This window comes from Temnothorax longispinosus, chromosome 11 (genome assembly GCF_030848805.1).
Source record: "Temnothorax longispinosus isolate EJ_2023e chromosome 11, Tlon_JGU_v1, whole genome shotgun sequence".
NCBI lineage: Eukaryota > Metazoa > Arthropoda > Insecta > Hymenoptera > Formicidae > Temnothorax > Temnothorax longispinosus.
Window position 1 is genome coordinate 59,157 of NC_092368.1, and position 26,011 is coordinate 85,167.

General features: G+C 42.3%; 1 protein-coding gene across 4 annotated transcripts in view; it reads right to left on the bottom strand.

The window, feature by feature from the left end:
- Positions 1 to 701: 701 nt before the first annotated feature.
- The window catches only part of LOC139821681 (kin of IRRE-like protein 1), a 347,436-nt gene continuing 322,126 nt past the window's right edge, over positions 702 to 26,011 (bottom strand). For 3 of the 4 annotated variants that reach the window (XM_071792913.1, XM_071792912.1, XM_071792915.1), the window contains 5 exons: positions 25,796 to 25,955; positions 20,519 to 20,818; positions 17,221 to 17,541; positions 6,071 to 6,301; positions 702 to 5,070 (listed from right to left, as the gene is read on the bottom strand). In XM_071792913.1, coding sequence (XP_071649014.1) covers positions 4,721 to 5,070; positions 6,071 to 6,301; positions 17,221 to 17,541; positions 20,519 to 20,818; positions 25,796 to 25,955 — 1,362 coding nt within the window. In that variant the 3' untranslated portion in view covers positions 702 to 4,720. Of the gene's footprint in view, positions 5,108 to 6,070; positions 6,302 to 17,220; positions 17,542 to 20,518; positions 20,819 to 25,795; positions 25,956 to 26,011 lie in introns of all 4 variants that reach the window. The other variant, XM_071792916.1, reaches the window with a different exon arrangement.

The window sequence follows — 26,011 nt, forward strand, 5'->3', positions numbered from 1 at the left end:
GAGGGAGTTGGCAAGGTGTGCATATCAAGCGATTTTTATGGCCTGTCTATGTATCGTTGTAAAATCTTGGATAAAATCTTAGAAGCCGAGATAAAAATTCGCATTTTCATTACATGCATCTTCACGTATCACGTATCCTTCCGCGTTCCGCCGCGCCGCAATGTTTTAGAGCGTAAATGTTACACCATGTATATACCTACATGTCGCGATATGCGACACCCTGCACCACGCCTGCACGTATGATGTACGAGCTGTTAATGAGAGAATACTTTACGAGTTGGATTCGCGCGGTCGAATCGCGCGACGCATCTGCTTTCGCAACTCATAAAGATACCTAGATCTAAAGAAAGGAAAAAACTTACGTGTGAGACCAGGCTTCCTCGGGCATACAGGGCATACCGCGAATCTCTCAAAGCCGCCGCTCCGCTGTGAACTGTGAGCTGTGACTCCTCACGCGCCGAGTATTCCTTTTTCGTCGAACTAGAAGGAAGTTTTGGTCCTCATTTTTCAGGCGCGTCTATCTCCTTTTTGCGGCACGTGAGCGTCGTTTGTCAGAGCACCTATTTTACTTTATAAGCGCGCCTTGTTTTCGTGCGCGGGCGGCGGTTGAATTTGTATATCGCGTCGTTGCGCGTGGAAAGGTAATACCAGCAAGACCACTTGACTAGATATCGCGGCTTAAATGAACACGCCGGAGGGGATTCGGACAATTAAACAGTTTATTCAGATCAAAACATGGTGTAGTATATACATACGAGTTAGTTAAACGATATCGGGTCGGGGGTGACGGACAAGGGAGGAAGGGGGCAAGGGAGGATTCCGAGGGTTGAGATGTGTCTGATATGAAATCACCTATACAGTGAACTTGAGGTTCGGGCTTACGACCGCCGATCGATTACATGGACTCTCTCGCGTCGTTACGTACAGTTGATTATGTACAGTCACATTACTCGCTACTATTACTTTTCTTCTTTTTTGTTCTCTTCTTTGCGCTTGATTGTTGGGTCACGTCAACCGAGAACGTGACTTTCGGTATCTACTTTCGGGCGATCCTTCTCGCAACACGCTCGCTGAATAAGATCCTTGCGCATGTGTGTGAAAAAGATTGATATATCTCCGACATTCTCCACTTTTACAAAATGAATACGAGCAGTAGTACTTTGTCTTATTCTAACTCTCTCGGTCTGCTTTAATGCGTCACCTCCATCATCATATCTCTCTCTCTCTCATTCATAAACTTAGAACAAATTCGCGTGGACGTGAAAGATATGTGCCGTTGAATCGACCGCTCTCGATAATTCTTCGACGATCGTTAGATAACGATTGCTACCCAGACAGCACGTATGTCTAGAAGACATCTAAAAGAGATTTAAACGCGTCGAAAAAATATCTTTTAGATATGCGTGCTGTCTAAATAGATTCAAGGGATTGTCACAAACTGATTAAGAAAGAGATTACGTAAAAAGTTCAGCACCAATTATTAAAATTTTCAAAATTATCGAACGCCTAGAAAATAAAATAAAATAAAATAAAACAGGATTCTTTGTTTTCTTGAAAAGGGAGAACAATTGTGCGACAGAGAAATAACGAAGCTACGTTTTATTCGCCATAAAAGTGTTGAGAGAATTAAAAAATTTATCTTTCAACGTCTATATGCACACCAAAATCCGGTCTTGGCATCGTCGAAAAATCGCGACGCGACGAGGCGACTGTACGGTGGGCAGTGAATTTAAAAGATCTCGGTGAAGCGCGTTGTCGAGCGTTTTCGTGTCAAACGTAAACGCTGATAAAAACAATTCCCACAATTCCGCCCTCGCGCGGGCAGGCGACGAAAAGTTAAACGAGACGCTCGACAAGTCGTTTCGCCCAACTTATCTCTTCCTCTCGAAAACGTGAACGTCGTCAATCTATCGTTAGACTCTCCCGTGATATAATATATACAGCGATACATTAGTTAACGAGCAACCATCGTATTTGACCATTATCTCTTTATACACATCGAAACACACGCACTCGACGATTGATTCGACGTTATTCGCTTCTTGTATTCCGTAACCGACTATTTCGCGTCGCCGACGCGACACTCGTTATTCATTCCTCGGTCCGTCACTCTCTTCCTCTCTCCTTTTCTTTTTTCTTTTTCGTTTTCTTTTTACACATTACGAGTCTATCGATCATCCGAAGCGAGCGCAAACTTTTCCACAGGTAAAGTTCGCGTTATATCGTTTCCATTAGGGATACGCTTTTCGTCGATTCGTTAGTTCCATTCTCGCCGTAGAAGTTTCACGACTTCGTCGCGAAGTGTCACGTGGAAGACCAGTTTTTGCAAAACCTTACAAAGTGAAGCTCTCTTCGCGCGCGAGAACGCATAGAATGTCGCGAATGCTACGGCACCGTGTCTCTTTCAATTTCTCTCTCTCTCTCTCTCTCTCTCTCGTCGCGAATCGAACGCGAATAACGATTTAAAGGATTCATTAAAACTATGTATATATTTACACATACGCATACACATACGCACGCACACACACGCACACACTCCGGTGAGAATGCTTTTTAGAACGTGTTTGAGAGTGTTCAAGTCTCGTAATAACAATATTTTTTATCATTCAGCGGGCAGTACAGAAAACTCATATCAGCGGTAGAAAAATTTATAAATGCTCTATCACAATTACCAATAGAGTGTAATGTGCGCCTGGTCTTGTTTCCGTAAGAATCGTTTTCACTTTGTACGTTACGCGGCTCGGCGTGGTTCGGTTTTTCATCTCTCTCGAGATGGGACAAGAGGGTTGCCTCTTCTCTCAACTGCCCGTTAATTTATTTCTTTCTACTCGAGATCGTAAAAATTAAACTGGCAGTGAGACTACGCGATCGATACGATCTCAAAATTCGATATGTAGACGCGTTCGATATGTAGACAATTCACGAGCGCTTTACTTTTATCTCAAGGATTTTCTTGAATTTTAATATATCGTTATCATTATTCACATCCGCAATATCGCGCGAACGTATAAATATCATCGACCGCATTCGCTCGGTACTATCGGTACCGCGATGTGTGAAAGTTGTGCCTAAAAATATCGAATTCGGAGAATTTAAACAGGATATCGACGCCCGCCTCGTTTCCCATCCCCTTCCTCTCGCTTTATCGCGATATCGGAGCTGATCGTTCAACCTTAAAACCGCATTTCACGCCTTCAAACTACACGCCAAAGTGGCATCGAGCATTCCCTTTCTTCTTTTCAGTCCGCGTTTCCCTCCCGCCTTCCTCTCACCCTCCTCTCGACTTCTCCTCGGTTCCTCCTCTATCCCCGGTATATTTTCGCGCGGTTCCTCCATTCGTCTTCATTCGAGCCATCGGAAAAGGGGTTCGTTCGAGAGCCTTTTATCTTTTCTCGTGTTTCACGGCCTGATGCTTCCGGACCAACGTTTCGTTGGTATAAGGATTCGGATTTATTTAGGGACGTCGCGAGATGCTAGCGGTTTCGCGGTTTCACGAGAAGATATATATAAGAAATAAAAAAAAAGAAGACAAAAGGAATAATAACGAACGAAGGATCGAACAAACGATTAATGGGGCCGGAGAAAAATTATCCGAGGCCAAAAAACATTTAGCAAAATAAATGTACTTAATTGGCTGGAAATGAAAAGAAGAAAAAAAGTAGAATTATTTTTGCACCGTACATGAAATAAAAATTGATTCTGTTGGAGAAAATTCCAAAAGTGTGGTTGGAATAAAAGGGTTGAATTTTGATGTTCTTCCGTCGAGATGCTTCTCGAAAACGTATTTTAAATTCGGTGTTCAATCCGAGCAGCTCTCGTTCGAGCAACTCGCGATTCGATTTTCTGTTCTCTCTTTAAGGTCCGCGATCCGCGACCGCCATAAAGGAGAGAAGCGAACTTGGAGAAATATTCGAGAAGACACACCGTCGAAGATCATCCCGGTTTGGAACAAAAAGGAGGGCAAAGACGGTTAAGTCGACGACCGAAAACAGAATGTTAGAACTTCGCAATACCTGACGAGGCGGGGTGAAGAAACTTGGACGAGTTTTCGGTTAACTTCTTCGCATACCTCCACCCCTTTCTCCCGCTCCCCGAGGGAGAAACTGGCGCGGCGATCGTGTTTCGGAAACAATCGCGACGGACGGTGTCTCTCTTAATTTCGCGGACGTGGACTCGGGACTCGGTACTATGCCCGATACCACGAGAACTCCGCCCTTCCGTCGCCGTCGCGCGTCGCCTCGAATCGGAAAATCGGATCGGACGGCACCGGACTGATCGGACTCGAGCGAAATCAATTGTTCGCGAGACATAATGTCGATCCCCGACCCCGACACGAAACGTATCCCGGGCGTCCAGGGCATCCTATCGCCCGGGATCGATCGCTCCAACTACCCCGCTGTAGCGAGTCCTTTCCTCGTATCGCCGAACGAGTCGATCGCGCTGGAGATCGTTAGCAAACACGTTAAAGCTAACAGGCGGCTGTCACGAAAACGGACAACGCAAACGCTTTCTCGGGAAGCGGGACCTCGAAATCGTTCTTAGATACGCAACGAGTACTCTCGAGCACGTTCGAGCCTCGCCTCTCGCTGGGATCTCGTGCCGGCCTCCGATCTTCGATCGCGCCGCACGCGGTAGTCGTTTATTCTTGATCGCTGTCGGGACGACGACGACGACGGCGATGACGATGGTACCACATGTCAGCTGCGGACGAGTCGAGCTTCTAGACGCAGCTTTCCGGCAGCCTGTTCGCCATCAGTCTTCGTTTGATCGCCTCGCCGTCGAGGCATTCGCCGGCCACGACGACACCCTGTCCGCCGCCCACGACGACGCCTTGGGCGCCACCGATTACGACGCCCTGGCCAGCACCCACCATCACCCCCGTCACCGGCATTCCCGGCATCCCCGGCAGGCTCGGTATCGTGCTCCTCGACGGTAACCTCAGCTCGGTCGGCCTCCCCGTGAACTTGTGGCAGAGCTCGTCTATGCTTGGCGTAGGTCCGGGCGTGACCCAGTGTCCCGGGGGATAACCGCCTGGATAACTCGGTGGGCTAACCTCCACGAGGTTACCCTCTACAACACCGAAGCAGACGGGGTTCTCTGTTGGGAGCTGCAAGTCGAGTGCGTTATGGGGTGGAAACGCGGAGAATAAGTTGCGCTCGGGGGTGCGCTCCTCTTTCTCTCGCCCACCCTCGCGGTTCCTTATTCTTCGCCGATTCTTTATTTTAGGTCACGCGGCAAGGATAAAAGTTCGCTGCCAAGTCGCGATCGAAATTCCTATCTTTAATGATAAAACATAAAACGTTTGGAGAACAGAGCGATATTTCATGCTTCTTTAAACTTTTTCATCAACTCTTTTAATGTGCTATCCTTGTGTAAAAATAAAAGCAGATACTCGAAAAATATTGGATTCCTGGAAAGACGATTCTATTCATCTTAATTTTGAAAATGGCAAATTAAATGTTTTTCCTTTTATTTTTGAACAAACTTTCATGCACTTTAGAAAGTACGGTTACCGGTTAAAACCGTGGTTAAAAGGATTAAACAAAAATCTTCCTTTAATTAAGTTTGATTAAAAGTATCATGTAACTTTTGAAATTTTAAAGTTAAATAAATACGGAATAGTTTATAGAATATAAAATAAAATAAATAAAAGCGGTATACGGAAATTACAATCTTAATTTTTCTACATTGAATTAGAAATCTATAATTTTTGTAAAGAAATGCTAAACGCGTCTATGAACATTTTGTAGGAAGATGAACAAATTTTTTCTAAGAGAGAGAATAAAATCTAATTGAGTATCCCAGATGGGTATGTGATACAGTTTTGGTATAATCACATTGTTTCCTTTATATTACAATTATGTATATGAAGACAATTGCAACGAGCAAGATGTATCGATAAAATATTTACATATTTACAGTTCGCAAGTTTTGGGCTAATTCCAAGTTTGAAGGAGGCACGTGCCATCCTTCCCGTTCATACAGATGGTCTAAAATCTACGTCAACAAACGATCGTAATCGGATTCGCGCAGAGACTGTTTAGCGGGTATCGGCTTCGAAGAGTCTTACCGAACTTGTTCGGGATCACGTCGGGATCAGTCTCCACGGTCTGCTGAGAATTCTGCAAGGGGTATTGTTGGGGCGGTAACTCGCTGAGTTCCGCCGGTTTCTCGTGCCGCGGTTTTGCTACGCGCTCCCGACGTACTCTGACCACCACTACCAGGATGATGAGCACCAGAGTCACTAGGGCGCCAACCACGACGCCTATCAGCGGCGACAACACGATGCCGGCGTCCTGACCTGCAACGATAAGGCGACTTTTACCTTCATGTGTTACGAGCTCAATCAAAGATCGCTTAAAACTTATTTGCTCATTAAATTGCTTTATCAATTATTCAGTTAAGTGGATACGGCCAATAATCTATAAATAACATATTTAGAAACAATTTAAAAAGATTATTTTTCACTCGTCCAAATCCGCAGCAACTGATCACTCTCAATCGCACGAATAAAATAAAATAAAATAAAATAAAATAAAATAAAATAAAATAAAATAAAATAAAATAAAATAAAATAAAATAAAATAAAATAAATTTCTTATAAAATGTGAGGCGTTAAATGTACATTAATTTACTTCTTGCCTTTCTTAATTCCAGAAAAATATCTTCAACACGCTATTCCTATCGATCTATTAATAAGTGTTGCACATCATGCTTGTATTTTTCTTCTTTATACTAAAAATTTTTTTATACTACGATCCAGATGCGATGTTGAATATTTAATTAAATCGGAATCATATAAGGATTGCGAGAAAAGAATTACTGCTACTTGTTGTTAAGCCCACAGCGGTCGAAGAATAAAATTAATGTGCGTATAATCTTCCGAGGAAGAGGTTATAAATTATAACCACACTGTGTCACCATAAAGAGAAGACGTTGCTTCCACCCTCCTATGCTACTTATGAGTCTCTTTCATTTTTTTCATGTTCTCCTTCTCTTCCTACAAGTCAGTTTTGCAATATGCGTAAACACACACCGACTGACGCGACGTCGCCGCGCCGTAGAGAAAACATTTTATATTCTTCAATGTCGGGATTACATCTGGCAGGCGGTATTTTTTTTACCGTCACGTACATGATGGGTTTTACCAGCATTCAGTATTTTCGAATCGTTCGTAGAATCTCAAGTAGTAATGGCAATGTGCGCGCAGCATCCGGCATAGAGTCCGCGAGATACGCCGCCCTGATGATTAAAAATCACTTGCAATATAGATGCGAGCCCAGTCATGTAATATTCATTTATATCCCAAGGATTATGTCACGCATCAGGACAAATAATTATTTAATCTTCAAACACGAAATGTTGTCTCGTGTCAAAATAAGTTCACAAATTATTTTGTCAGTTAAAAAAAAAAACGAGTTTTTGAATATATGAAAACGAACAGGCCTAATTATAAAATTTACGTAATATATATTTTTTATTTTTGTGTGTGTGTATTCTGATTCTTCAATTTTTTTGTATTACTCAAACATTCAAAATTATAAATAAAATTCTATCTTAAATCTCAGTGCCAATTATAGAGCCTTTGAAGTGAGTTAAACGCATTAGCATTAGAATAAAAACATGCGACGCGGCGACGCTCCTCCGCCTTTGTCTTGCAAAATTTTGCGTGCCGAGGTAGACGCGCGAAGACACCAGAGGTTTGCTCTATGGTTTAGCGCGTCATGTCGAAATTATTTCTCACGATCATGCACGATCACCGCACGGTATGAGAAATCTTGCAGCATTGTTTTTCGCTTTCAGGTCGGGTTCACGCTTCTCGCTCCCGTTCGCGCACACGTGATAGCGTCCCGCTTGATAGCGCCGGCAGGGCGTGGGACCGCGCCTGCTGTTTTTGTCGGATAATTAACAAAACTGCTTTCTTGCATCGTTCTGAGTTTCGATCAGGTGCGCTGGTGTGCGAAGCGGAGCTGCGAGCTATGAGGGTAGGTAGGTAGGTAGGTAGGTAGGTAAGGGGGCAAGGGGGCGCGAAAGAGCGCATACCGCTCGCTTGCTTTAATCTTTAAATTCTCGCCAACTTATTTACGTCGATTAAGCCAACTTCCGTCTCGCGAAGGCAGATGCACGCTTATATCGTGCGGGGTTGAATCACGTTGATATCGTTTAATGTATCGTTCCAGCATTAGAAAATATACAGTCGGTTTGAATATTACTATTTATCATTTACCTAGCTGTACTTTTAATGTGATTATCATTACAATATTTCTACGTCGAGATATTTTTTTAGCGCACATCAGATTTTACATTTTCTTTTGTCGGGATTGCACGCGGGTGGTGAGAGCCTGGCGAAAGTAGGGACGTTAGTATAGCGTGTTTTACAAAAGACATTAATTATTATACAAACATCAGTGAAAAGATTCGGTAAGAATATTAAATAATTTTATTTGCTGAAAATAATGAATCTGTAAATTATTTCGCTATAATATGAAACTGTCTCGTTGCCACAAGGAAATGTATTTTATTATTTACTTAAGAGTAGACTCCGTTTCGCTTTAGCAGCAAATTTGTGTTTCTGCAGACAAATTTGCTCAGCGAGATTCTTCAACGAGACAAACCGTAATGTTAAATAATTAATTATGACGGCTAGCTAACAATAAGATTGATTGCTTTCAAATCGAATAGTAGCTACAGTTCTCTCGCAACAACAAACCCTTCCTTTTTTCCCGTTATGCTCCACGTAGATGACGTACGAGAGAAGTGGCATTGTGATGACAATCGGATCGGCCGTCTGAGCCGTCTCGTCTGTGTGGCGTGCGGCAACTCTCGCCGTACGTAATACAGGCATATTTACACGTGTAAATGCATTAAAGCGCACGCTTGTGGCCGCGCGTCCGCGTGTGTATACGCGTGAGGTATTTTGTCGGCGCGTGGTGCGCGGTAATGCCCGTAAAACCCTGGGTTTAATCAGCCGGCAGCCTAGGGTACACACCACTGTGACCGAGCCCGTAACCCGAGGAACGTTCTGCGCCACGCGGCGGTATTATGCCGGGCATGTTATCGGGCCGTAAATGAGTTCCACGCCGAAACGCGCGACGCCGGCCGCGGCCCGCACCGTTCCAGCCGAATGCCGGAGTGGCGAGCTTAAGAAATTCGTAAACGCACAACGCTGCATCTCACAGGCGACCGTTTATATCCGTGCAAGAATCTCGAGATTGTCGTTTAACGCGTTGCTTATCTCGATTGCGTGCCGCTGCGCGAATCGCGAGTGCGGATAGATTTTCCGTTCCGGAAACGCGTGCGTATAGCAGGGAGATTCGCGGAAAGCCGCCAGGTATAGTCATGTCAGAACGGCGAGCTGAATTTCTTCCCGAGGGACCCTTCTGCGGTGCTCAAAATAAAAAAAAGCTAAACAACGTTGCGCGCCCTGGGACTATTAGCATAGCTTGGCGCATACATGATTACGCGCTGTTGCGTTTAAAAAAAGTATCTCTCGTCGTATTTCGCATTGAAAGATTTTTTGTGAGAGCAAATGTATCCTGTTTGTAATAAATTTGCGACTTTTAATTTTATTTCTTATGTGTACTAAATGGCGCGATATTACTTATATTTAGAGTTCTGCGAATTGAACTTAAATTAAAAAGCATCGAGGAATTACCGAGGAAAAAAAGACATTCACGAATGTAAAATCTGAGTTTAGTATAAAGTTCTTATGCTATTATATAAATGTTTTAGCTAACTTTTTTCGCGAAATCTCGCGCTTTTCAGTTAATCATAATCGCAAAGGCTATCCTTCTAATCGCGCGCGCGCGCGCGCGGGGACGAAAAAAAGTCATGCCGCGCACCGTTTTGCGCGGGCTGATGATGCGAATATCGCATTCGACGCATAGTCGTTTTCATTTTTCGTATAATTGGCCACGGCTTCGACTAGACTGTAAAGGAAGATTTATGGAAGTCGCAGCAGCACGTACAGCGAGCATGTCACGTGTGAGCACACATAAGCGACACGGAGTCCTATTGCAACAAGCTTAAGAAACTCTCGTAAATTCATCCAGCTCTGTGGATGAACTGCAGTAAGGCTTTTGACAATTTAGTTGAAGAAGATTTATAATGCCGGAGTATCGCGCGTTACTTTGACGGCTTAAGCTTTTAAATATTTCATTTGTTTCTCCATCATTTTTCGACCGCAATACGACTCGCTACGTCTCGTTTTAATACACCTCGAGTTTCAATTACGCGTCATTTCGCTATGTCATTTTGTTCCCTGTTCAAGCTCCTTTTACTATCACACCTATCGAGAACGCAAAAATATTGTGATTTGGAATTTAATTTAAATTGTCGAATTTTCCATATTTATTAAGGCTTGTATTGGTCTAGCGCTCTGCTCGCGATGCCTCGCGTGCGAGCGTGTGTGTTTTTCAGATCGATGGGTAATTTTTCAATTTATTATTACTTCTATGGAACTTGCGCTCGATGGGGAATAGCTACAGTTAGCGATCGTATACAACCCTAAGCCTCCGATACTGTCTCGTAAAAGTTGCAATGGAAGTTTAATCGAGTTCTACGCGGAGAAACGTCTGGTGCCAGGGTAGTAAAGATAAACCGGTCCTTATATCGTCGATCCTTGAGAAAAGACTAACGGGATTCTCGAAGAGGGAGGGAGACGGAGAGAGAGAGATCGCATATCCTAGCGGGTTCCCGAATCCCAAGTTCATCGAAGTTTAGATCACTAATCGGACTTGCAGTAGGGTCAGGAATGGAATCTAACCACTTGGATTATTTGGAAAAAATATCCCTCTCGACGCAGATAGGGAGAACTTGAAAAAAAAAAAGGAAAATTCCGATCGTCCAATCCGAAATGTTGCGAAAGTTTGTCTATCTGTCAGTAACGCCAGAAACTTTTCCTGTATTTTTGATGGATCGTTATCTCTGTCGCTTATTTCTACGAGATTTTAGGAAGATATGTATCTACTAACACAATATCTTTGACGTCAATTAATTTTGTTATCTGACGTGGCAGGTAATCAAATGGCGGGTGATCAATCTCAATTATGTATTTCGTTATGTTTTGGCATGGATCGGAATTACGGTAAAAACTTGTTCCAAAAAATGAATAATTGCGTTACAAACTTTTAGTATGTGTTGAATTATTAGCTGTTGCACGAAGATTTTATTATTTTGGAAAGATGGTATATCAATAATAATTTTGCACCAAGAAAATGACTTTGTGAGTCGTGTCTTGAGTAATCTATGAATTTTATTTAATTTTAATTAAATTTCATTCAAGTTTTCGGCATAAATAAAGGTATTGTAAGAGTAAACTCAGGATGAATCTTACCGGGGAGCGGTATGCTCGGCAGAGTTAGGGAAGATCGTCTTTAAGGGGAAGAGTTACAGCACGTAACGGTGGCGTCCGCGTTAGAGGTAAGACGAAGCTCGGAGGTCATGGTGGCCGGTTAAGTCACCAAGAAGCCAGGCTTAGCCGGCGTCCAAATCCAAGTTTGGCTCACCTGGATTAATTCCAACGTAGGGTCGACCCCAAATCGCTGTTACGCTGCCTTCCCCCGCTTTCAGCTAAAGCGACTTAGAGTCTCTCCCCGCTTTCAATTAATGAAACGTTCACGCGGCTCACCTCCCGTCGCTCCGTCACCATGGATCATTTCTCGAACGAATTTCTGAACCTCATTGTGGAAAACCTCATCAAGAACCGAAGCTATAATGTAAGCTTTTGGGGCTTTTAATGTAAACTGGCCTAGCACGTTCCACACAATTACTAACCGCCAATATAATATTGTAATTTCATTATAATTTTATCGCTATTTTAGAAAGAGTTTGATTCCGAAATGTCATAAATCGATTTCTGATCTAGTACGATTTCCTTTTCTTATTCGGTTATTTTGAATCTTTATATAATACCATTATGATACATTCTGTAAAAAGACTTTCCTTCTGATAGCATACCACGTGCGGAATGCATTCCACGTGCAATAATCAGTCATCACAGGATAGTGAACTTGGAGACTAAATGCGGGAATACGGTAGCAAATCAGCCGATTAGTGTTAATCGCTTAAGAAGCTCGTGCTAAGTCAACAAAGCTACTCGAACATCAGGAAACCTTTGTTCCGGATCATCTATCATCGGTGTGCGCTCTCATCAAAGCTAACGAAGGATGATGAAGAGACGGCCGGTAGGTTGATGGTCGGTAAGTTGGATCGTCTTTGATGCAATTAGTCGACATCGCGCTGGGAATGCACCATTTCGAAGACACGAGATGCTTATGAAAATTTCAGGAAGCAGGAAACGTATTCTACGTCAAACGTATTAAAAAGTTATCTTAGATATCGTCATTGCACTCAATCGCGAATATTAATAAAAGAACGTATCACTCTGTACGTATAAGAAGGATAAAAATATTTCAGATAACTATTATCCACACTAAATTATGGAATTAACATATGGTGGTTTCGACATGCAATGTTCTTCTAATTGCAATCAGCAGATCCGGCAAGTTTGGAGAGGTTGTCGTTGATCTTTTCTTCGTACGTGCGTATTATACGCATTACGTAATATACGTATACGCGTATACAAGCACGCTTGATGGTGCGTGTCGAGGCGAAATCGGACAGCAATTACCACCGCAATCCCGCCATACGGAGTGGATTGGCTCCCGGTCTAGCTTGCACAGTCGAGATGAAAGGACCAAGTTCTGCGGCAAGGCACGGCCACAGATCTTGAGCAGCCTGTCCGTAATAAATGTTCATGGCAGAAGGAGGGGCAGCAGAGGGTTTCGGTCTTTCGATCGTCGACGACTGGGAAGATTTCGGAGTCGGCGAGTTCTAATCTCAATTGTTGTAGGAAGCGTCGCGTCGCGTCGCGTCGCGTAGCATCGACGTCGATGGTACCCTTTATCTGATACGACCGTACCTCTACGAGACCTCTGCTTGATGCCGCTGTAATTCGAATACCCGCGGGCTCGTTTCGACCGAATTAACCCGGCGGATCGCCCGAATCAATCCTCCCATCCTCCGTAGCACGCCGCACGATGTAAGCCGCACAGATCGCGTTTGTACTCGCAACTGTGTGTGTGTTCGTTGTTTAATTGACGAGATTTAAATCGGTACAAGGATAGCACTTTTTAAATAATTGTCTTCCGTAGATAAAGCGGTAGGATAATAAATCTACCCTGCAAATTCCTTCAAGTTAAAAGAGAAAAAAGGAAAGGGACGGTGCGTACTCCCGGACTAAGGTAATTACGTATAAATCGGTTATAAATGTCACGACATTTATAATTCTGAGTACAAAGGACGGTGTTCATTATAGACGAAAACGTTATTAGTCTATGTGCGCGGATGATGAATCGCGCTTTTAATTTTCAAAGTAATTAAAAATTTTCACAGCGTTCGCTGTAAATTAGATATAGTTTTGTAACATGGAATATACATTCGTTTGTGAAATTTTCGGCTCAAAATTTGAGGAAAGTTAGTGTATTATTTTAAGAAAGTACCTAAATTGAATTGTGATCCAGTGATTATTCCTGATGATACATTATTAGAGTAGGAATTCATTTGTAATACTTTTTTTTTTAAGAGTTACATCTAAAGAACTAGGTTTCGGAGTTTATATATTGCACAACTTTCGTCTTGTAAGTATAACTACGTTCAATTCCAAAGTCTGTACGAGAAACAGAAAAGAAATAAATATCGCCGCACGAGCGACTAGCAATCCCTCGAACAATCTTCTTTCCGTCAAGCGCAAACTGCTAGTTAAAATTCGCGCAGGTCTTCGAGCGACAGTTTCGCAAACATCTCGGACGAGAATTGTTGTCGTGAGAGGTTGACGAGGGCGTATAACAAGTAACTGCAAAGCCGAAGAAATTTGATCGTTACACGTTGCTCGTTCGTTTTTTCCGAATTCTGTTATTTGCGTTATACGCCGATTCGCGAGCGACGATAAGCGTTTTTTAATAAATAATGCCTCTCTCATAAAACGATTAAAAAAACACAACTTTCAAACAATGGCAAAACCGCTGGAACGAACGTATGCTGGGTATAGAAAAAAACCTATAGTAAGTACGAAAAGGGATTAAGGGCTCGTATCGATAACCGATAAAGTTTACTTTTAACAGGACCAATTCCGAAACTTTTCGATTACGCCACGTAGATGCTTAAGTTGGAGTTTACCAGTTCGCCTCACAAGGTAACTTCCGTTTTCATTTCTCGATATTCGTAATCGTCGAAATCTGGGAACACTTTTTCAACGAGTCGCTGATCTATCGTCCGCTGATTTCCGCTTCGACGATGAAAGAGACAGTGTACATTTAAAGCAGTCTCCGAAGGAAACCACTTTCAGCGAGAAACGCTATGGTGGATAGTGGCGCTAATTATTCTTTCCCGCCGGACCGTGAAAAAAAAGGCGACCGCGCCATCGCCGTCGGGGACGAAATAACCGGGCGAGGTTACGCGATAAAAACGGAAATGGAAGGGAAAACGTAGCGGCGTGCATGTGGAAAGATGTGGGCGCTTCGGCGACGTCTGACGAGGTCGCTCGTGGAAACGAGAAGCGCGAAATCGGACGGGAATATGAACGAGGAAACGGGAAAAGGGGAGTGAGACCGACGAAGGAGAGGCGCGGGACAGAGGGGGACCGAGAAAAATGACGACGGGGGTAAACAGAGCTAAGTGAAGTTAACGATCGGGCAAGAAGAGCGGCAAAAATGACCCCGGGAAAATTACCGCACGCGCAACGGCTTAATGTCCAAAAAGACGAGAGCAGAGGAGAGAGAGAGAGAGAGAGAGAGAGAGAGAGAGAGGGGAGGGGAAGGAAGTCAAAGAGAACAGTCGAGGTCAGGAACGAGAGAGAGATATCACAAGAACGGAGAGAAAGGAAAGCTGCAGCTGCTTAATGACCACCCTGTACATTCGTATCTTTCTTGGATAGGCTTTCCTTTTTCTCTATCCTTTGCAGTTCCGCTTTACTTCCTTTTTTCGCCCTAAGTCCTTCGCGCAGTCCCGGCACTGGGTGCCGCTGGGACCATTATCTGTAATTGCTTTCCTTAATTCGATGTTCGTTGCCTATGTGGTGGAACAAAAAAATTCGCGTAATAAGTTAGAAACGTCTTAAGTGCCGGCTCGACTTGTGTGAAATCGCGTGAAAAGTTCGAATCCGTCAAGCACGTCGTGTTTCGCGACGGATACTCCGTTTACCATTTGCACGATTTCTCGCGTGGTCTAATAATGCCTCTCGATCTTTCTGCGCAAGATAGATTCGCCGTCTTTTCCAAAATCGGTGGCCGCAGCTTCTCTTCCATGATTCTTCGCGTATAAACGACAAGTGACGAACGTACAGAACGGGATAGAATTCCGGGCGACAGTTGTCTCTTTGGGTGATCGATACCGGAAATAAATCGCACCACGGCGATGGCGGCGGCGGCGGCGCGGCGACCAGAATCTCCTTCGGCTCACGTTCGAATGCAGATTTCTCAATTTGTTTTTGAGCACGCGGACTGGCGGGCGCTCGCAGCCACAGAGTCAAAAGTCACGCGGAAAAACCGCGTCGGTCGCCATCGAGCGGCAAATTGATCGACGCTGCGACGACCGTAAATCACTTCACTGACAATTGATTTGGGTGCTGCCCGTTTTACCTCGGACTACTGCGAGAACTACTGTTTACGAGAATGCGCGTGCACGTAACACTACGTTGCGTTGCCTACGCGAGCATGAGTTGGTTGCGGCTTCATTTGCTACCGTGTTTAATGATACGCAACGTGACGCTCTCGTAACATTGCCACGTTCTCGTTGCGTTACCCTCTACGTACTCCCCGTTGTATTGTGTTGAGATACGCCTATTTCTATACTCACGCTTTACAATGAAAATAATTAGTAGTCTACTTTCTAGATTTATTTTACAATTTTAGAGATAGAAGAGGTTTATTTTATGTTCTGCAGCTTTTATATTAAATAGTTGTAGTGCAAAAGGTTTAAAGATATTAAGAACTTGTGTGTTATTAAATAAAAAAATAAGAGTTTAGAGTTTTTGAAGAATGGAAAAATTCAAGTCAAAATGACTAGCACTTTAATTAATTAAAATTAAATTAAACTCGTAATTTCATTTGTTAAATATAAAAAACATTTTGCACCCCATTCGATAAAAAAATAACATGAAAATTTTAATTCGAAGCTTAATTAAAAAAACGCAAAACAATGAAAATTGACAAATTACAGTAAAAATAGTGATTTAATTCCTTTGCTATGTATAAAAAAAAAACCTCTAAATCGACAAATCTGGCGTTTCTGCAACGAAAATAAAACTGATATTTAATAATAATTGGTCCGTATCGCAATCTGGTATTTTTTCTCTTTTAATTTTGGAGCATCATCTAAATTTTATAAAATCCAATTACAGAGGAATGCACTTTTACATAAACACCGCTTTATCAAAAATAGATATCGATTTTACATAATGTATAATACTATAGAGAATCTCTCTCGATCGGATATTTCTGTAAATTGAGAAAAACGAAATATTTGATATATATTCTTCGGAGTTAATTCTGGCGCGTTTCCGGGCTTTCCTTGATAAGCAACGATGCGCAATATATACGAACTAATGGGGCGTGGTGCATTCGTCTCTCGTAACGTTGTCTCGAGGATGGTGATCCGTCTTGTTTACCGCGCCGCGCCCGTGCCGCGTCGTCGACAGTTGACACCACCCACCTCGAGAACAGCCGCTATCCGAATCATCCTCCCCCGCCCGAAAGACCCATATGAACCCACGGTGACCTTGCGTCGATCCGTATACCCAACCAGCACCTTTCGCTAATTTTCGAGCAAACGCGGATGCCCGCTAAATTGAGCAGGCTTGAGCTCGGTTGACTTCTCCTCGACGATTCAATCTCGCGCCGACTAATTGTAAGTGATAGACGATACACGATTTTTCATCCTGTCATCGCGATAATCCATTCTGCTCGCGTATCGCGCTATCGACCTGGCTAGGAATATCTTGGCGTAAGAACGAGACAAGAATATTACAAAATTTCAGGGGCGCGCAATTTAGTACTACGTTGATCCTTCCGACGAGTCGCAATCCATCGCTCGAGATTGCCGATTCGTCGACACGTATTAATAACAGCCGCATAGAACGCAGTCGCGATCAAACATTGGTCTCCGATTTTATTTGACAAATGCGACGGGGTGCGTTAACGTCACTTGGAAGCACGTACTTACCGGTGCGTTTTTCAGCATCGCGATACGTGACCTCGCTGAGAATGACGGGTTGACTTCGACCCTTGGCGTTTACCGCGTAAACCGCCACATGGACCCCAGCCTCGACCGAGGCCTCCAGCCCGGCGAGGGCGAAGGACGGCTCGTCTGGGTTGGAGACGTTGTAGAGGGGCTGGCTGCTGGCTAGGTAATCGACGTCGCCGTGATAAACCTCCAGGACGAATTTCTGCGGCAGCCCGCCGTCGTATCCCGGCACGCATTTCACCTCTACGCTGGTATACGTCTGATTCGCCAAGGTGCAGTTGCGTACCGGAAACGGTTTCCCTGGAACGAGAGTGGTCGATGACGGAAATTGACGGAAGGCGGCTCATATATTATGTGACTTAACTGTACAGCTTAAATAGTCGCCCCGTGCAAATAATGGAGCTTCGACCACGAAAAAGCACCACGAGAGGCTTTCCCCCTCTTTCTTTCTCGCGGCCGCAGCCGTTGCCTCCTGACACTAAATCTTTCTCAGCGACACGCACGACCGCCACTTCCGTCTCGTGACATTTTCTGGACATCTTGTACGCGTCTATATATCCGAAAGCGGCTCTACAGGTTGGCTCAACCGGTTCAACGACCCGCGCCAACTCTCGGAAATCAAGCTCGGCGCGCGAGTGAAAAATGCTCGCGTGTCCATGACTGGCAAAGATTTAGTGTACCAGGATCGTAATGGGCGTAGAGATGTGTCCTGCTCTCTTTTTCTTCCCGCACCTCCGGGTCCGCCTGAGCCGACTACAACTGTCAGCGTGACACATCCTTCCCGCTCGCGCCATCGGGATCTCGCCGTTCCCTCCCTCGTCGAGAATGAGGGCGCGTCGCGTCGTTTTTTCTTCTTCTGGCCGAAATCAATTCTCGCGCGTCGTTCTTACCGAAAGTCATCGGTCGTGACCGTGGCAAAGAGGACGGATACCGCTCGTTTCGTTTCGCAAGAATGTTATACGCGTGTTTCCTCTTTCAATCTAATTTCAATATTCAACGCGCCAGTTTCACGTTTATCCGCTCGAGATTTCATTTATCACAAAGTCCGTCGCTGTCGTCATCGTCATCGTCGTCGTTGTCGTCGTCGTCGTCGTCGTTGTCGTCCTCCCTCTTCCTCCTCGTTATGACTCACGGATCTACAAAACGTATATTGAATCTCGACAATGCTTCGTTTGTACTTTACGCACGCTTGTTCTCTCCTCGTCTTTGCCCTTCCGTTTCTTATGTCGCTTTGCCACGTAGCCCCATTCCCCGCGAACAAACATTTGTAACCCGCGCTTTCGTGCTCGTAAAAGGGCATCGCCCGAATAGAGACAAATTCAAATTAGTTTTGCAAACAAAGAAGCGGCTAAGTTCGTCAAACTGGATGTCTCGTGCAGAGAACGGCGTATTCTCTTAATATTTTTCTACGCAAAAACCACGTCAAAAAATCAGTACGTCAAGTAAACACGTGTAATATGACCACACCGAGAAGAAATATGTACAGTTTATTTTTACACTCACAATCAGTTATTAAGAGAATGGATCGCGATAAACTTTTTTGCAGAAAATTATTTATTCACGAGTAAGTAATTCTATGCTAAATAGAGTACCTAATCTCTTATAAACTATATTCATAATGGTTAATATTGTATATCTTATCTACAAAATTTAACGCTGTTTTAAAAAATTCTTTTGGAACGTAATGATCTGATGGAACGTTATTAATCTATTTTTACATATCGCGATTTTTGAGAGAGAAAATGGAATATCTTTGTTTCATTCATGCGTTTGGGGATTTCGTAAATTTCAATTCAACGTTTCGGAATTCCAATTGTATGTTCGATATGCGTAACGAGTGGCATCTAACGTGATCCTCGATTCTGTCGCGAGACCCTGTCCCGGAAATCCCGTCTTTTTACCATTCTTCCACGCTTCGACGGGCATATTCCTTACCGAAATGCTCTGCGGAATGCTAACCGACATCAATAACGTTGGAGGATGATGGAGGGAGGGAGAGAGGAAACGGATAGAGGTACAAAAATAATATCATGCCATCGGGTTTACGGGTCGTTGGCATTGGTGGAGCACCGCGAGAGGGTTTCGATATCGAGGCAAAGGAGCGGATGGTGCGCGAAAGGAGGACGGACGATTTTATTTTCGAGTGGGGGGGGGGGGGGCAGAGAAAGAGAGAGAAGGGAGGGATGAGAGGCAAGAGGGCGAGGGGCACACCCCGATCGGCGCCGCTCACATTCGACGTATTCGTCAACGTCAATACGTCCTCGGCCGATCGCCATGTCAACGTCACTGTCGATCACGCACAGACGGGGGAGAGAGAGAGAGAGGGAGGGCGAAAAAAAAGGAGAACTAGGAAACGCGAAAAATTCGCCTGGGGATTAATGCCGATTTAACGGTCGATGATTGGTCGCCTCCCATTGTACGGCGATGATTCGCGGGAATCGCGCCGCGCTCTTTTTCCCCCCAAGAGATCCCGTAAAAACAGCGATTTTGCGTTTCAATTGTCGTCGCGCCACACGTTTTTGGCGATTTTTGCGCGGACAGCTCGCGCAATTAAAAATGCACCTACTTTTATAACCCGATAAAGAATTTATTATGAGGCGCCACGGCGCTGTGAGTGCCGCTTTTGTTTAATTCGAGCGTTTTTCTATGATTTTGCGTATCGAATTAAATGTCGAGTATGTTTCTTTAAATTTTAAAAGGCACGCCATACTTTGCCAGTCATCTATTTATTCGCGTAACTCTCGTAGTTATATATACTGCATTGTTTCCTCAAACACAAGGAATGTTCACAATTTCGAACAAGTATGCCGACTTTAGGTATAATCCAATAATCTCTAATGTAATAATCATACAACGTTCCACCGACAAATGTAGTTTTAAAAACTCATCGATTGTACGAGTACTTGTTTCTTCCATTTTCACCCTCTTTCCCGTCCCTATTAATACTCTTAAATTCTAAATAAATAAAAAGTATTTCTAACAAGATAAAACGAGGATAAAACAATCATTTTGATTGCTAGTCCGTATTTAGATTAACTTGATTTTTATCGCTGCTCTTTTAGCTGCTTGCAAACGTAATAAAGGAGATACAATACATTGAAACGGAAGGACAAACGTATCCTACACAAACTGTCGGTTAATAAACAGTTTATAGTTAACCGTCAGGATCAATACCCTGCGTTCGATCAATTTTTCCCATTAATTTTAAAATTTAACATTAACATTTCGTCCTGTAAAGTCCCTTTAAGCATCGCTGCAGTTTATCGTGTATACTTACCGGCTGCTACCAGCTGAAAAAGACACGGTCTCGACTGAGTACCGACGACATTGTCCGCCCAGCACGAGAGGGTACCGTAATCCAGCTCGGTGGACGGTGTGTATCTCAGCACGCTGACGCCGCTCGACTTCTCCATGGAGAATCTAGCAGGTGCTACCTCCAGGGTCTCGCCGCTGTTGTTGAATTTCCACCGAAAATTGTGCGCCGGCGGATCGGCCTCGACCCTACAGGCGATGTCAAGCGACTCACCTCGCGATGCGCCGACCACTATAATTCGGTCCTCCTTGCACACCGGCGCGACTGAAAGCAGAATTATCGATTTGTATGTACCAGCGGGAGAAGCGAGACAATCTTCTTCTCCGCTATGTATTTCGGAGCTTATAACGCGACGGGGTAACCCATTGATGACCATCGCGCTGTACTACGAATTTTACTGTCGCCATGTAAAATTTCAAAACAATCAGAATTGCGAAGGGATTGAAATTCAATAGGTTACGAGCATGAAATTTCGATTTTATACGTGAGAATTAGTATTGTAGAATTATTAATTTGTATGTACTAACGAGAAACGAGAGGATGTTTTTCTCCGCTACGTGTTTTATAATTTTCAACGCGACAGGATGGTCCTTTGATGACCATCGTACCGTACTACGGATTTTACCGTCGGTGCAATGCTAGAATTCGTAATATTTATAACAATCAGGATTTCCGCAAAAAGTGGAATTCAAAAAGCTATGAGCATGAAATTTCGATTTTATACGTAAATTATAGTATTGCAGAGTTATTGATTCGTATGTGCTACCGAGAAGCAAAAGGATTTTTTTCCGCTACGTGTTTTGTAATTTTTAACGCGACGGAGTGGCCCTTTGATGACCATCGTATCATACTACGATTTTTTACCATCAGTGCTAGAATTCACGAATTTATAACAATCAAGATTTCGGCGAAGGATGGAATTCAAAAAGCTACGAGCATAAAATCTTGAATTTTCACATGTTCGGCGATTTTTAATTTGATGAAATGTAAAACAAAGTTGTATTAACTGAAGTTTCAAAATAACAATCAATAGATTTTATTGGAGAATTATTGATAATTATCGCATCGTACTATATGAATTTTATTATCAATGCTAAAATGTATATGAAATTTATTTGTAGTTAATCAGTAGAATTTTCGTGAAAGGTGAAATTTCAAATATTACGATATACATATATAGAATTTAGAATTTTCGCAATTATACGGCTCAAGGAACACGTGTTTGACGATTTAATTTGCAAAAAGAGACCGGTATGTTAATTAAAGTTTTAAAATAATCGGCAGACGTCTGATGACGTTGAGAAAGATGTAAAATAAATATCAGCGCTGTTTCTCTTTTCCCTCTTCGTCAGAAGATTCACAGATTTCATTTGCGAATTAGTGTTGTAAATTTCAAAATGACTGCTTTATGCTTTCCTCGCCTTCGGGCATGTCCCGTCAAGAGATTACTTGGGCGACGAGCGACGCGTATTAATTGCGCTTCTCGATAAACGTTATTAATGCTACTCTCTTTAGCTCCGTGAGCTCCGTCCTCTTTAGCTCGCTACCTTGGGGTACAGTTTTTATGAAGTGACGCTTTTTCCTTCTTCGTCGACCGTCTTACGCCAACGGCTTTCCACTTTGTTATGCCAACCAGAAATTATCTATAGCTGCGAGAAAGATAAGTTTTTAGAATATGACGGCTTTTTTCACGAACAAGCATCTGGCATTCATTAAGCGACAAGGGTGTTAATTGCCGATCGTAATCTCAGGAAGCAACAAAATCTACTCTGCTATTTGTGACTGACAATATTGTCTAATTCAGATACGCTTACAGTTTAAATGACTTATTTGATACGCTAATAAACTTAAATTAAATAAAAAAAATTGATGTAGAGAAAAAAAATTTGTTATTACTATTTAATACATTTAATGTATAAGTTATTATAATTCTAGGCTTACTTATAATTCAAGTAATCGCTTTGTCGCTGTAAAAAAATATCACAAAGCTACAAATTCGTTCTATGCACTCGCATTTAATGCTCGTTTAATACTAATCGATCGTTCTTCTACAACGCTGTACAAATTATTCTTATGTATCGTTCTAGAAATATTGGTGGATCGGACGGGAAGGGAAGATTTTTCTGTGGATCTGGTAAAGCCGTAGTAGACGAGATAAAGCGATGACGAGATTCAAGTACCTACCACCTCGACGTTATCTGTACACGGAAGGGTAGAAGGTCTCCCAGTCTAATGGTATGCCAATAATGACCTGCATATCGCTGTTGCATATTCTGGGAAAACACACAAATGATAGCGATATCGTACAACGAACGATTTTTCTGACACACTCCGGGGTGTTTTGTCACGCGTCGGGGGCGGTTGCCCCACCCCCTCTCCCAACCGACGCGCGACGGTGGAATTTCGTTTTATCAACGCGAGGTTATGCGAAAAGGTCTACTCTTCCTTTCCCACTGTCTTTCCGACGCGACGATATATATTTGTCCCGATTTATCTACGTTTATCTGGTGCCTCTCTTTGTCTCCATTCGTCTCGCGCCCTCCGTGCGAAGAGCGGAGGAGGAGACAAACACGGGGCATACGTATCTCATCGTGTAACCGCGAACGAAACATTTCCGAGGCTGAACGGTGGAAATTGATATTACGCGAATAATTAGAACCAAGATCAAAAATGCTGATATAATATCCAACAAATGTAGCTTGGAGAATATAAAACGAGAGTCGGATCCAGGTTGAAAAGCTTGTGATCTCAACTGGTTGAAAGTACTCATTATTAAACTCGGATTGCTTTTAGCATGTCACTTTTATTACAAACTTTTCAGCTTTATTACGTTCATAATTACTGCACATTTCCTATCGTAATTCGATTCGCAAAAGACAAGCAATTGTTATTAATTTTCGATGATGGCTGTAATACAGCATTCCATGAGTTAAAGCTTTTCACTGTTTAAAATTAAATTTAAGCGGGAGGGAATGTGCCGCATTACAGGCTTATTGTTCTTCTCCCGTAACGCTGCATTGTTCCATTTGTAGTATTTTCAATTGCCTCACGTTTGAACTTTGATCACGGGTTTTTATCCGAACAAGCAACACGAAACAAAAGCGCCGTCAGAGAAATTTTACGATAGAAAGGTAAACGCGAAAAATGCGAGATATGTGTGTGTAACACGCGTGTGTAATTGTAAACGCATTGTATTTACAATATTACACGGTTTTTATGGATGACATCCACATAAAACTAACTCGAAATCGTAGTCTATGTAGGTATATCATTTTTAAAACTAATAAATATGATATTGCAATGCACAGTAGGTAATCATAAATAGATGTGACAATTACCATATAATGACTACAGATTATTTTATTTTATGAATTATTTTACATGCGTTAATCTCGAAAACGGAAAATGTCATTTATATATTTATTCGGTATTTTATATTATAGATATCACTTTTTTGTTAATTAAAAATACGAATAATTTCTTGAGATTATGTAGAATAAATATTAGACAAACTGTAGACTTTTTGTCCGCATAATAAATTGAGTAATTTAAAGTCAACAATAAATCGTGTTAAATAATCATATTGACTATAGCATGCGGTTTCAATTAGTTCCCATAAAATTTAATTAACATTTATACATCAAAAAATGGTAAAGCTATTTTGTTATAGTTATTAATTAATATCGTTCGATTAAACCTTCATGTATGTGCAATATCCGATTACCGTACAAATTGGTAAATCGGTATGATTTTTGTTTGGAATATTTACAAAGTTTGTACATTAATGAATAATCTTTTGTCACGTAATTATTAAATTATTAATCTTGAAAAAAATTTATAAATATAGAGAAAGCAGTTTTTTGGAAAACGTGAGACAACTTTATTATGAATAAGTTAGGGACTCTAATTAGTTCTCCTTGCAAAAAAATGTAATAAATAAAAAAATATAATATACCTAACACCCTCCCAGATTCGAGAAAACATAGTATAGGATAATAATCAGAAAATATATAAAAATAATATATATATATATATATATATATATATATATATATATATATATGACAATAATGAATAAATTATTCAAGTATTTCTTTCTATCTTTCTTTTATGTCACATGTGTGCTTTCTCGTAACAATTGATTCGAACGTGATATCGAATCGCAGTATGAACTTGAAAGCTTTTATTCTATCTTCTTTAGATACACTTGCGCGTCCCGGTTACCCTAAATTCCATTATATTACTATAGTGTCGATGGCGTAAACGTAACGTTATTTCCTCTTTTCTAATAACGACGTAATATCCAAGGAAATAAACCACGAAACCGTGGTTTCCTGATTTCGATTCGTGGATATTCGCGAGATGCTGGCTTATCTAAGACTATTTCCTCTATCTTTACGAGGTCGTTATAATCCACGGTTAAATATTGAGGATTCTTGCCTGTCTGCAAGGTTCGAGTTCGTATGTGATCTCGCAAGTGGTGTCGAGGTTTCATACTAAATGGCTCTGCGTGTCAATTATTCCCGGATAATTTTACGAATTAGATTAAACGCCTCGCGCGAAACCCTCACGTTATATACTTTTACGAAAATCCAATTGATTTTAATCTTGTACTTTGACATCTTTTATCGTTCCAAAAATGATAAGATCTTAATTTAATATTTTAATTTTTAAACAGAGCACATTCTCGAGTATCCTAGAGATTTCTTAAACTGAAGCGACATTTTACCGAAAAATGTCTGGAAACGGAATTCGGATTTTCTCCCAAATACCTCGCAAATTGTGCGTCCTACAAGAAAAGTGCACGAGGTCCTTTCATGCCTCTCTCGTTTAAGATCTCTTACTTGGGAGGGCCGCTTTCGTAATTCGTGCTCTAGAGAGTTTTCAAGAGCAAGAACCGCGCACGTGTTCTGCCCTATTCCGTAAGCTACGGTATATATACGAATCACTTCTTTCGTGGAACTTAGAGGCGGCTCTCGTGTCGACAGTCGGCTATATTCTGGGAATTGGATTTAAAAAATGTAGCCGATGCTAAGTACTCTTAAAATATTTACGACAAATGTGATTCTCAGTACATACAGCACATAGTATATATACATAATAAATGTTTATACAAAAGTTGGAATAGAAATCGTCTACTATCAGTAAAAAAGAATCTTGTGACGGATAAAAGATAGTTGAAAATATTTTCTTTTTCGAAGGCTGTTGTTGGGAATATTTTGTAATCATGGATCAACTTACATTTCACTCGAAAGTGCAGCGGCTCGCTGCGCGTCTCGTTCAGAGCGTTCGTTGCTGCGCAGACGTAGCGACCAGCACTGCTTCTTGTTACACTTTGCAAGACGAGGCTCTGATTCGACCAGATAATCCTCGCCGACGTATTATGCGCCAGGATTTGATTCTGTAAAAAGAAGAGGTTTCAATTAAAATCACCTTATTGCGCAACGAAAATGAGAC